The 13,814-nt window shown below is 43.2% G+C and overlaps 1 protein-coding gene across 1 annotated transcript in view; it reads left to right on the forward strand.

Annotated features, from left to right (window-relative positions):
* TEAD1 (TEA domain transcription factor 1) overlaps positions 1-13,814 on the forward strand; it is a gene marked incomplete at its 5' end in the record, with an annotated part of 260,557 nt that overhangs the window by 231,548 nt on the left and 15,195 nt on the right. Inside the window, one exon of the mRNA XM_082660096.1 lies at positions 10,595-10,735. Coding sequence (XP_082516222.1) covers positions 10,595-10,735 — 141 coding nt within the window. The remainder of the gene's footprint in view (positions 1-10,594; positions 10,736-13,814) is intronic.

The raw sequence follows: 13,814 nt of genomic DNA on the forward strand, positions 1-13,814 counted from the left end.
GGACAAAGGGATATGTCCCTATCCCCAGGGAAAAAAGTATGTTGTTTATATAAAAATCAAATTTAACCAGGAAACCTGTTATTTTATATGGCAACTCTCCACTTGTTAATTAGTTGATTGATTTGTTGTTATTGTTCTATGTAAGACTGTTCATGAACAAAAACTCCAGACCAGAAAAAAGGCCTTGTTTTCTGGTCTGGAAAAGGTGGTCTCTGGCCGATGTTCGCCTGCCTGGTGAATGCTTTGGGTGAAGGGCCAGCTCAGCTGGGCGCCCAGGACTCATTAACTGCCTCCGGTGGAGAGAACTGGCCTGTGCAGCTGCTTGGTACTAGGACCTGAGACCTTTGCTCTTTCACCCCAGCTACTACTGTGTGAAGTCACCGGTGGCAGTTACCTAAAGTTGTGTGGGCGATATTAATTGAATTTTTTTTTAATGAATGCGATATTTGTAGGAATTTGCAATGCAAACAGCCAGTCTTTCAGGCAGTGCCTATTGTAATTAGAGCAAGCTTTTAAGATTCTTTGAAGTACTAAATGTTGATGAAATTCAAATGGGTGCTGATCTGCACTATAAAGGGGCTCTTGGTGGTTGTTTTTTAAAATCTTCTATTTTGTAGATGTAAATATATGCCCTAGTTCGTGGGAAGTAACTTGAAGGGGGGGGGGGCTGAGTTTATGCCTGTTATTCTTATTTAAAACAGCTGTGGCCGGAGAGCTACAGCTTCGTCCTGTTGCACCGGGCAGGGGCACCGTGGCCCGAACACCCTCAAAGCCTCCCTTCCCTTTGGGCAGCTTTCTCGCTCTCCCCAAATGCAAGTCGACCTGCCCCCCGGGGGTGGGAGGAGGGGGCGTGGCGGCTGTCCCACAGTCGTCCCAGCTTCCCGCACCCCAGGCCTCCGAAGCCACGGGGCAGATGCATGCAGATGAGTCAGGCCGGGAGGGTTGAGGAGCAGACCGCAGCCTCAAGAGTCCCCTGCCCGGGCTGCCTCCTGGAGCACTTCTGCCTGCCGGCTCACGGCCCAGGGCAGAGCAACTGCTGTTGCGGCGCCTGGGGGAGCAGCTGTAAGGCCCACGTGGTGCCCTGCCTGGCCGAGCCTCACCACGTGGCAGGCCTGGATGGACGCCCACGACAGGGCCTGGCTCCCAGCGCTGCCTGCCAAGGAGCCAGATGCTGCCATTGGAAAAAATTGCTTCACAATTTGAAATCCTGGTCCTTTGATCATGGCTGGGAGAGGATGGAGAGGAGAGGTTCAAAGTGGTGAAAATGCCAGCGTCTCCTTGCATCCATCGGTGCCTATTATACTGTCTCTTGTCAGGGACAATACTCTTGATGTTTTCATTTTTGCAACCAAGTAATTCCTGCCTAGCCCTTCCAAGCCCTCCAGGTGGAAGGGAGAGGCCGGTGGGAAGGGAGTGTCTGCAGCCTGCTCCTTTCCTACCCCGTGCCCAAACCCTCTCCCCTGCCGTTGGACTGATCTGCTTCCTCTTTATTCCTGCAGGCCTTTTCTTTCTGAGGCCAGTGACAAACTAGTTGTGTCAGCCAAATGCTGCCTCTGCCTGAGCTGCACCATTCCATTCCGCCCTTGGCAACCCTCACACTCATTTCCCTGTCGTTCAGGCACCTGGAGCCAGGTTTCCAGAGGCCTGAGGTTTTGCAGAGCCCCTTCCCTGGCCCAGCCCTCCCCTCAGAGGACTCTGGATCCTACGTAACTGGGCTAGGCCTTGTTTTCCTCACGCATGAAATGGGAAGAATCATTCTTTGAAGAATATTGCTTTTTTTTTTTCCTTCAATTTCAAAAACATGAAATGAAGCAGTGGAACACATCCATGAACAAATACGCTTGCTGAGTGAGAGGTAACAGAGGAGAAACCAAGCCGAAGTCTTGTCTTGTGACTTACATGTCTCAGCTGCACAAGTAACAAGTGTGTTGGAGAAGGATTATTTAGGGAAGAATTTGAGGGAATTTGATGTTTCACTTTTTTGTTTCCTTGCTGTCTGGTGCAGTCAGCTTTCTCTGCCTAGCATTGTAACCTGCTTCTGCTTCGACCTTACACTGTTTTCCAGGACTTGCCCGCATATAGATCCTCAAGTTTTTAATCCATTCCCCACACATTTATTAACGATGGCCTTTTTTGCTTCCAGGAAGAACTTCATGACATCTCTAATCATATCTTTGTGGGAAAGATTGTAATTTTGTTACCTGTTTGAGCAGTTATGCCTAAAACCTAAGGCTTGTTATAAACTCACAAATCAGAAAAAGTACTAAGTTTTCTGTTTGAAAAAAGCCATTGCCGCATCTGTGCTGCTCACCTGATAAGCATGGATTGGGACTCAGACTGGCTCTGGGGGGAAAGCGTCTATCTTGTTTGTTGATTATGAACCACTGTCTACTTTGGGTCACACCTCTGGAGATGTGACTTGAGGCTCTGTCTTTAATCTCTGTCCAGGTCTGTGTTGAAGTCCCTGGGTTGACAGGAGTGGTCTACGTTTTTGTGGCACGTTTCAGTATACAGATGAGGCTCGTATACGTTCTCTCTTCTGATCACAGTGGTGGGCTTTGGAAACAGATCTTCTCTGAGGTTAGAGATGCGGAGAGTGAGACGCAGAGGAGTGACCGCTGTCCATGCTGTCCGTCAGGTGTCTGAGATGAGATGATGACAAGTGAAGACTCAGGATTCTCAAGTCTCTGAACTAGATGGAAGGGAGGTCTGAAGTCAGGATGGAGTTTAATAAAAATAAACATGGAACTTGGATCCTAGGAAGCAGTAGGACCTGAAGAACTCTGTGGTGTGAAGGGGGAGTGGAAAGGTGAGATGAGGGGGGAAATGAAAGACGGTTGCAGGATTGTCTTACAGCAGTGTTCTCAGGCCTGCGTGATTGCAGAAGGCAGAGCTGTAGGTGGAAGCGGCTGGGAAGCCGATTGCAACGTAACGGGTGTGGTAGGCATCAGCATGTCCGAGTTCTTACCACAGTGTTAGGGGATGTGTTACATTACATGGAAAGGGGGAGTGGAGGTCGCTAAGAGCAGACAGGGAAATACCTTGGGTTATGTGAGTGGGTAAATCACAAGTTTCCTTAAAAGTGGCAGAGGGAGGCAAGAGAAGAGGTCTAGAGAGATGACAGCTGGCAATGTGAGGTCTCAGCCTGGTGTTGCTGGCTTTGAAAATGGGGCAAGGAGCTAAGACACAAGGAATGTGGAAGCTGAAAGGGGCAAAGAATCCGATCCCTCCCCAGAGCCTCCAGAAGCGAACACAGCTCCACCAATACCTTGATCTCAGCCTGGTGAGACCCATGTTGGATGTCCGACCTACAGAAGCAGAAGACCATAAATTGGTGGTGTTTTAAATCACTAAATTGGTGGTAGTTTGTTAAAGCAGCAATAGAAGACTAATAACAACAGGAAAAAGAACTCTCTAACAATTAGGTCTGCCCGGGACATGGTGAGTATTTTATTAAAGGAATGATTTTCCTGTGTCTGAAGGTAGTGTTTAGCCAGAAGGCACCGCAGGTCAGGAAAGGACTGTAGAAAGGACTCCTGCCTTAGGTGGTAGGAGAAGGAGCTGGTCTCTGAACCCAGTTCATATAGAGGGTCTCTGTTCTAGGGCAAAATGGGCAAAGATTCCTTAGAAGGGCCCGTTTGCCTGGACTTGCCCTCTCCAGTCACATCGGCAAGGCGCTTGTTTTTTTGTTTTTGTTTTTTTTCATTTTAGAACATGGCCCATGACTAGCTAGGGAGGGGGAAATTTCCCCTTCTACCCCTCTTGAGTTCTTGTGGCTGGACTGAAAATAAAATTGACACAAGACAGATTAATAGGAGCAACAGAAACAAATTTTGTTTTAATTCGTGGCAATGGAGTTCACACAGAAATGGAACCTAAGAAGTGGCTGAAGCAGGCATCTATTCTACTTTTTAGACAAACGATAAATTTGTGAGGAATCACAGGACAAAGAGACGTAGGTTTGGGGTGCTTAATTAGTGAAGAATCTAAACAGGGCTTGGGCTTGGGGAAGTAAAATTTTAAAGTAACAAGGTTTGTTTAAAAGGCTTCTCGGCCCTAAATTCTCGATCTCTGGTGATGAGGGTGTCCTTCTACCTCCAGATGCAGGAAGTATACCTTTCATATGAGAGATTTATTTCCTGATTTCAGGGAGACCGAGGGGCGGGTCAACCTCTTCCATTGGTTGTTTCTTAAGTAACTTTAATCCAAAATAAGTATGCCATTGAGGCACATTTTGGAACGGGCTGCCCTGGGCCCCAACAGCTGGCTTATACCCAGAGGATAGGATATCGTTTGAACTTGGAATTTGTTGGAAGGATAAGTTTGCTGGGTTCTAGTTGTTTCTTGGATTTTTAAAAATTAATTAATTTATTTATTTATTCATTTACTTATTTTTGGCTGGGTTGGGTCTTTGCTGCTGCGCGTGGGCTTTCTCTGGTTGCAGCGAGCGGGGGCTACTCTTTGTTGCGGTGCTTGGGCTTCTCATTGCAGTGGCTTCTCTTGTTGCAGAGCACGGGCTCTAGGCGCACAGGCTTCAGTAGTTGCAGCACGTGGGCTCAGTAATTGTGGCTCGTGGGCTCTAGAGCTCAGGCTCAGGAGTTGTGGCGCACAGGCCTAGTTGCTCTGCGGCATGTGGGATCTTCCCGGACCAGGGCTCGAACTTGTGTCCCCTGCATTGGGAGATGGATTCTTAACCACTGCACCACCAGGGAAGTCCCTGTTTCTTGGATTTTTATATTTATTTGCTTTTAGAAAATATCCTGTAATCAGGTAAGAGCTGATTAGGCAAAAATAGTTTGTATGTCTGATACCAGCATTTTTTTCCCTCATTTTCTTGCCTTCAGAACTATATGAAATAGGTTTGCCCTGAGTTTTCAGTTGGGAAAAATGAGTCGAGAGGGTGGATAATGAACTCGGCACGAATCGTAGACTCATTACAGAGTTTGCCTCCTCTGTTGCTGATTTAATGTTAGCATTCTTTCTTCGATATTACCTTTGCTCCACGGGGGTTCAGTGACCATATTTCTTTCTGGGATAATCATAATATCATCAGCTGACAGATAATTATCCTTCACATCAATACCTCCTCCTAGAAAATTCCCAAAGAACAACTGTGATATGGTTGGATGGCTGTGTAATTATTTTCCATGTTCAAAAGTAACTGCAAAGCAGTTGTAATAGCAATTTGCTTATTTACTGTTAGTTGAGAAGTCTTTTAAAATCTAACCTATTAAATATACAATACTTAAATACAAAGTTGTCTCAAACTTTTTTAAGAAAAGCAAGATAATTCAAAAACCATCTGTTCCTCTTATCTAAATGAAAGCTGAAAGTGCACATAGATCTCATGACCAGCAATTCCACTCCTAGGAACACCTAACAGGAGTACACACATGAGTTCATCAAATGCTTATCCCTGAATGTTCAGAGTAGCGCTCTTCATGATAGGTTCAATTTGGAAACATTGTAAATGTCCATCCCTAGAAGAGATAGGTGGTGGTATAGTCCATTCAGTGGAGTACTCTACAGTGACAAGGATAGATGAACACCACAGCATGGATGGCTCTCACACTGTGATGCTGCACAAATAGAACTAAACACAGAGGAATCAGCACTATGTGATTCCACTTGTGAAACGTTCACAAAACCAGACAAGATTAACGTACAGTATTTTAGGATGAAGATTACTCTTGTGACATGGGGCGCTTGATTGTACTAGAAGGGAGCATGGATGAGGGGGCTTCTGTTCTATTTACTCATCTGGGTGCTGGTTACATGGGTGTGTTCACTTTATAAAAATTAATCAGTCTGTAAACTTGTGATTTGTACACTTCTCTGAATGTATGTTCTACTTTAATTTTATGTAAAAAAGTTAATCCTAACAACTTTAAAACTCATACTTTGTTGAGATTGTTTCAGATGGTGGAGTTTCATAATGTGAATTCTTGAATACCTTCATTTTTGATACTTCCTGACATTGTACCTACGGGTCATCCATTCCGAATTAAAACTAATTAAATTATTTAGGGAATTCTAAGGGACAGTGGTGAACCAAAGATGAGAGGGTGGGAATGGTCTGCCCCAGGGGCAGGCATTAAGGAGGTTCATTGCAGAGAAGTTTATATGGCAAAACCATCTAAAAATGGTTGTCATTTTTATTATCACACTGTGCCCACAGTTCTAAACAATGCTATCAATAAAATATTCCTCAAAAAGAAAAAATCCTTTGTTGGCCTAAACCTTAAACAACTGGTAAAATTAGTGTTGGGCTTTTATTTCGTATATATATTTCATATATATTTTATTTCGTATATATGTATAGACACACACATATATATATGCTTCAAACCAGCACACTTATATTGCTTATCCATTATGTTACTTATTCTTTAATAACACATGTGATTAAAGACTCAGTCTTATATTCTAGAGTAAATTCTAACAGTTTGGAATTGTTGGAGCTGCAGTCCACACAGTGCTGCTGCTTCTGTGATTTGGAAATGGCCACAGTAGTTATGAAGACGAAAAAGTAGAACTAGAGTTACGTCATTCTCTGTTACCACTTTCAGAGTTTTTGTGTTTAAAGTTTAAAACGGTGAAACAGTGCTGATGATTACTGAAGATAATTTTGTCAAAGGAAGGGGGTCTTAAAAATGATCCACTCTAACTGTCAAATCTACTAGGTGTGCCGCTGCTATAGCACCAGTATTACTTAAGCGTGGACACTCATAGAGGTGGAAACATAAAAGCTGTGAAAATTTTCTGCAATTTTGCTAACATCAAATTATGGTGAATGCCATTATAAACTTGGGTAACATTTTGAATTTGTATGTTTGTATGGATTATTTTGTATATTTCTATGCTTGCTTTAGATTTTAAGACTCGTAGTTTGTTTACATTGTAAATCTTTTGCTTGTCAAAAATACTACCACTGCATTATGCTAAGTGAAATAAGTCAGACAAAAAGATAAATACTGTATGATATCGCTTATATGTGGAATCTAAAAAATACAACAAACTAGTGAATATAACAAAATACGTTATAGAGGTATAGAGAACAAACTAGTGGTTACCAGTATGGGGGTGGGGGGGGCAATATAGGGGTGGCAGAGTGGGAGGTACAAACTATTGGGTATAAGTAAGATAGGCTCGAGGATGTACTGTACAACACAGGAGTGTAGCCAATATTTTGTAATAACTGTAAATGGAATGTAACCCTTAAAAATTGTATATGAAAAAATACTGCCACTGAAGTAAATAAAGTGAAAAATGGAGCATTGAAAGAAAAGAAAACATTGTGCCTAGGGAGTTGAGGTGCAATTCTTAAGAAACCTCCCTCCTGGTTAAGTTGATGTAATTGGAAGTTGATAGTTTTTAAAAAGTAACCCAATCCCATGTGCTCACTCTCCTGTTGACTCCCCTGCACATTGCTAATTTCCCCATGCTCCTTCCCACACTCCACCCCTTACACCACAAACACCAGACTGTTTTTGATTGTTCACCAGTCCTTCTCAACAACTTGATTACATCAAAATGAGTTTGTTTAAATTGCAGTATTAGTTAACAGTGTATTTATGGCCCATTAATTCCCATTTTCAAAGCAGGGAATTTTTAAAAATAGAATGTAAACAAAGTAAAAGTAATTTCTAATAGACCTTTCCTGTTCCACTTAACTTATTATTGCACTGTTGTTGGGAAGCATTCTAAATATTCATCAGTAGAGCACATGTTAAATTATGGTGCATCTGTATAATGGAATGATATGCAGCCACCAAAAAGTGTGGCTGTTCAGTTTTTTAAAGGGCTGTTCTTTTAAAAACTGGTATTCTATATCAGTACTATGTGAATTCTAAGAAGTATTTATTTATTTATAGCCAGGTTTAGAAGAATGCTACAATTTGTGCAGAAAAGAGGGAATGTGTATGTTTGAATATCTAAATGCTAAATATCTCTAAAAGGACACTTGAGAAATAGATAACACTGGTCATCTAGGGAGGTTGGCAAGTTCAGGGTAGAAATACAACGTACATCCTTTTTACAGTTTGATTTCTTTTTTTTCCTTACCACATGCATATTTTTACTTTTTTTTTTATTTTTTATTTTTTTAAGTTAAACCTTGTTGGCACAAACTACATCATAATAGTAAGAGCATCAATCCCACAAAGAACATCACTGGTCATTCCACCCCCGCAAAACACCTGAGCCACTTCTCGGAGCTCTGTGTTCTCAGCTGGCGGCAGGACCCGCTCAAAGTTCTGAAAGGCCCTCTCTTAGTTCACAGCAGGTGATACCCGCCCTGGAAGGCTGGATGACAACCCAGTGTCAGAGCTCCTGTGTGCCTAGGATACACTGGTATCTTTCTGTACTAGAGGTTGGAGCCCACATAGACTCACGGGCCTCTCTTCAGCCTTAAGGAGCTGAGATACAGATCTCAGGGTAAGACCTCCATCATTCCCCGTTAAACTGCTCTCTCATGGAGCTAAATGTCAAACCTTTGAATGTGAGCAAAAGGCACACCTGGGCATTTTTAATTATTTGCAATTTATGCCCCATAAAATTCCAAAAAACAAAATGTGAGGGAGCAATACTAAATTTATGGATAATGTAAAACTGGACAAGTACAAGTAGATTGGAATCCCATAACAGGAGCTGGACACTGGTTGTTAGTAGTTATTAGAAGTACCTAGAATAAGTTAATGACTATAGTTGAACACTTAATTTAACTTTGAATTTCTTGGCATATAAGAAAAGGGAATATAAAGTATATTGTCCTTTTACTTGAAGCCAGCATATCCGAAGTTTTGCCTAAGAACATGGAGATTTTCCTGATACCCAATTCAAGAGGGAAATTGAAATGCAGATCCTTATTAAAAATATATAGGCTGACTCAGGTCTTCATGGCGGTTAGTACCTGTCAAGGTATTAAAATTAGCTAGCCAAAACGTGCCACACCTCGCAAGAGATAGTCTCGTTGTATGTCAGATCCCCCTCTCTTTCTCTGCAGTCATCCTAGTAGCCCAAGTACCATGCCTCATCTGGAACTTCTTCCAGGCCTCCTGACACACCTCACTCATCCATTCTCACTCTCTTCTCAAGTCTCCAAGCTGTGGTCAGGGGTGCCTTTCTGGATTGCAGATCTGATCCTAGACTGTCACTGGCCCTATCCTATGTACTTAAAACTCGTATGTCCCTTGGTTTTAGGATGTAAGACCCTCCCCCGCACCCCTCCACACACCCCCACCTCCCCAGCTACCCTCTCTCCTTGCTCTCTTTGTTCCAGCCTTGTTTCTGGCCGAGCGCCCTTTATACACTCTCTCTTACAGCATGATCCACCGACCCATGCCAGCACTTCTCTCTTTGGATCTGAGCTGCGTCATCATCAGAAGCTTCCCTGACCCCAAGGGCTCCCTCCCCACTGTTTGTTCTCATGTCTCTGTGCCCATCTCAGGAGTGCTTATTTCTGTTGCGATGTCCCCACTCCTAAATCTTAAGCTATGTGGACTCGTTGATCCCCAGCTCCACACCCAGTGCCTAGTGTGCAGGAAAGGGTCAGTAGATATTTGAGGGAATGGGACCGTCCGTCAGTGATCTAGCCGCTGAAGCAGCCTCCCAGCCTCCCTCTGCAGTGAACATTATACCACGCTGAGACACTTCTCCTTGAAGCTCAGCTCTGATCACCTCACTGCCTTGTGTCAACACTTTCAATAGGTCCCTGTTTCCTACAGGATACAACCCATACCCCTACTTAGTCCTCCTCTACCTGGGCCCTTGTGGCATTTCCAAACTCATTCCTCCCTGTCTCCTTAGTCCTCACGGTGTAGCTAGAATGAAGCACTCCAGGCTGCTTCTGTGCAAGCGTTCTCTCAGCCCTTCTCCGCATGTTCAAATCTTAACCATCCTGAAAGTAAATACCCTTAATTGAAAATAATGCTTCCATTGTCCAAACTGAGTACCTTTGACATGGTACTTATTTTCTATCTAAATTAAAGCTATTTTCTGTACATTCCATATTGGCTTGTAGTCCTGTATTGTTTCTAGCATGAGCCTCACTAAGTAATCATAAATACGTTAAATGAGTGGGAACTTGTATTAATTATTTTGCATCTTTGTAAGCCAGTCTTTAGTAGGAACCATCTCCCCTCTGGGTGCTGTAATTTGTTAATGAGGTATCTGTTTTTACTTATATAACAAATGGCCAGTCAGCTACAGAATCTCCTGTTCTTTTAACTATATCTACAGATTAGTGAATATGAATGCAATTCATATACTGCTTTCTGCACATATTTCAGAGACCTCATGAATGTCTTATTACAAGGATATATAGTATTCTATACTGAATACAAGAAAGTAAAATGAAACATACATATAGCATGTCATTATTTCAAGGGAAGACTGCCCAAACTAGCATTCTCTTCAAAAAATAACTGATGAGCCATAGAACTTGTTTCTAGCGGGGCGTCACCTCACCACCTCTCTGAGCCACGCCGGCCTGCTACTGCCCTCCAGCCAGCATGGCGGAGGTCTTACCCGCATGGTTACTGCTTTGACTCCTGCGATGAGAGAGTAATCCCCACCTCCATCTCATTTCCAACAGGCGGATTTAAACTGCAGTATTCAAGATGATGCCGGGGCTTTTTACGGCGTGACCAGTCAGTATGAGAGTTCTGAGAATATGACAGTCACCTGTTCCACCAAAGTTTGCTCCTTTGGGAAGCAAGTAGTAGAAAAAGTAGAGGTAAGTTGGCCTCTGTATGCTGGAACCTTCATTCAGGGCGACCTGTCGCCTTCCTTTAAAACTAAACTGGGGCAGGGGGTTTTATTTTTCTGGTGTCTTCTCCTTCCCCTCCGACTCCTACCCCCCCCCACACACCATTACTTCTAAGAAGGCAAAATGATTTGAAAGCAACTGAAAGAAAGAAGACCAGGAGTAATCCCATGCCAGCCCTCTGACTGTCTGAAGTCAGCCCTGTGCTTGCCAGTGTGTCAGTCCTGCAGGTGGCCTTGGGATGGGGGGATGGAGGGGGGGCTGATATGGAATCTGTTAGAGATAGACCCTGCTGCCCAGTAGAGGGTACCCCTCCCACCCCAGGTTCCAGGTTCAAGGGCACTTCCAGGCATCTTGATAACAACCAGGGTGGTCCTCAGCTGATTGGCACCTGCCTTCTAAAACCCTGATGCCTTGAGTTTGGTTTTTGCTTTTGCCATTTCCACTCCCTTCATCTTAATTGTTTTAAACATATTTCAGTACATACTGGGACCAAAAACCTATTTATGGCCTTTATAGTTCATGCCTCCCTCCCCTTCAAAAAATGGATGTTCATTTTACTGGGGTGGGTTGCTTTTTGTGAATAATGTTTGCAGGTGATTTCATTTAGAGTTGTGCTTTCCATTGTCTTCATCCATGCTCAGTGAGTGGTGTTTATTCACAGATGTCCAGGACCTCGCAGGTCCAGGAGCCCAACCTGACTTTGTGTTGAGGCGTGAGAGAGAGGATGCATTGGGTGGAGAGAGGGAGCAGGAGATGTTTTTCAAGACTTTGGGCTGAACAAGGCGGATTTGGGATGCTGCAGGCCCTCATAGCTTCCCGAGCACAGGATGGGCATCCTGAGAATGGTGTTAAGGAGGGTTATGCTGGTAGAGGAGGATGTAAGTGAGTTGACTAGATGGTAGCCGTAAACTTAGGTGTCATGAGCTTTACTAAAAGGGTGGTAGTGGAATTCAGGAAGACATTTTGAATGGTACTTAGAAACTGACTGGGTATTAAATATTAAAGAGGAGGAAGAGTCAAAGATCACATGTTTTATGCTTAGGAGGACAGTGTAGCCACCAGCAGAGATAAGTAAATAAGATGTTCAACTGGAAATAGTCAGGGACGAATATAGCTGCAACACTAGGATTTGGGAGACAGGTAAAGACTGAAAATATCAATTGAGAATCCTGAGCATTAAGTTTAATCAAAGCTGTGGGAATGGAGAGCTAGCTGCAGAGAGGGAATAGCAAGGAAAATAGGAATCAAGATTAAGTTTGGAGAGTGGCAGCCAGACCTAGGGTAGGTGGAAAGGGAGACATGAACAGAGAAGCCGAGGACAAAGAAGGGTGAGGGAGGGGGGAAACCAGCTCAAGGCAGTGTCTGGGAAGTCCAAGGAGAGGGTGGGTGAGAATGTGGCTGTGTAATGAGACACAGCTGGGAGACCTGGAGCCACATGACCTCCATCTCCCCTGAGAAGGAGGAAGCAAAGGTACCTGCTGGTGGTTGGGAGCACGGAAGGTTAGTGTTACTGTTGCTACCAAATGGCCAAGTTGTCAGGGCTTACCTGTAGATGGACTTCTTGCCTGGACAGGTACCTGTGAGAAACAATGAACCAGATAAGTAACTCAGTTTCCCAGATGTCAAACTATTCTTCAGTTCGTCCTCAGCTAACATACCCACATCTCTTTATAAGTTCAGGGAACAGGGAAAGGTTGTCTTCGACTGATGAAATCCCAGGCATTTTCATGGAGAACGTGCTGTGGTGTGGCAGGTGGAGTTTTGTAATTAAGCCTTTAATCTACTTGAAATATGTTTCTGCATTTGGTGTGAAATGGGAGTCTGCTTACATTTTCTTCCAAATAGATAGGCATTTGTGTCAAAGTCATTTATTAAATCATTTATTTTCCAACTGAGTGGATCTGTTCCCTTTAAGTTACTGCATATACTGGGTGCTGTTCCTGGAGTCTGTTCTATTCCACCCTCTATTTATCTCTACATGTCCCAGTATTGTATTGATTTGATTACAGTGGCTTTATAGCATGTTCTGATATCTGCTGGGGCAAGTCAATCTCACTGCTCTTCTTTTTCATATATTTTCTAGGCAGGTAGCCAGCATTTATTCTTCCAAATTATGAGAGCATTTTAAAAATGTAAAAAATGGGCTTCCCTGGTGGCGCAGTGGTTGAGAGTCTGCCTGCCGATGCAGGGGACGCGGGATCATGCCCCGTTCCGGGAGGATCCCACATGCCGCGGAGCGGCTGGGCCCGTGAGCCATGGCCGGTGAGCCTGCGCGTCCGGAGCCTGTGCTCCGCAGCGGGAGAGGCCACAACAGTGAGACGCCCGCGTACCTCAAAAAATAATAATAAAAATAAATAAATAAAAATAAAAATGTAAAGAAAAACAAAAATCTTGTTTGAGCAACCTAATCGTTTTTTGGGGTTTTGTTTTTTGGCCGCGGCATATAGGATCTTCCCGCGCCCCCTGCAGTAGAAGTGTGGAGTCTTAACCACTGGACTGCCAGGGAAGTCCTGAGCAACCTAATTGTAATTGCATTAGATTTAGATATTATTTGGGGACAGATTGATATGTTATTGATATTAAATCTTCCCAATCAAGAACCTATTTGCATTTCTATCTCATTTTATCTATTTTAATAAGATTTTAGTTTTCATATATAGGTTTATCCCTTTCTTGTTAAATATATCTCTAAATATTATATAATTTGTTAATACAATTTTTCCAGTTTCCAGATTTTAATTACTAGAATAGAAGAAAGGTCCTAGTTTTTGCATATCTATATTCTATTTGGCCATCTTACCATATTCTCTTATTTATCTCCAGCGGGTTTTGCCCCCTAGATTCATGGGTTTTCTCTGTTGTATTATCTTAGCAGCAGCAAAAAGAGAAGACTTTATTTTATCTCCTCGTTTCCAATGTTCATGCCACTTTTATTATTATTACTATTATTTTCTCACCTTCTCTTCATTTGCTAAAACTTCCAACACAGTTGTAAAAAGAAATAAAAGAAATAGTGATGGTGAGTATCCTTGTATGGTTACTGATG

The sequence above is a fragment of the Grampus griseus genome (genome assembly GCF_964374135.1).
Source record: "Grampus griseus genome assembly, chromosome: 8".
Taxonomy (NCBI): Eukaryota; Metazoa; Chordata; class Mammalia; order Artiodactyla; family Delphinidae; genus Grampus; species Grampus griseus.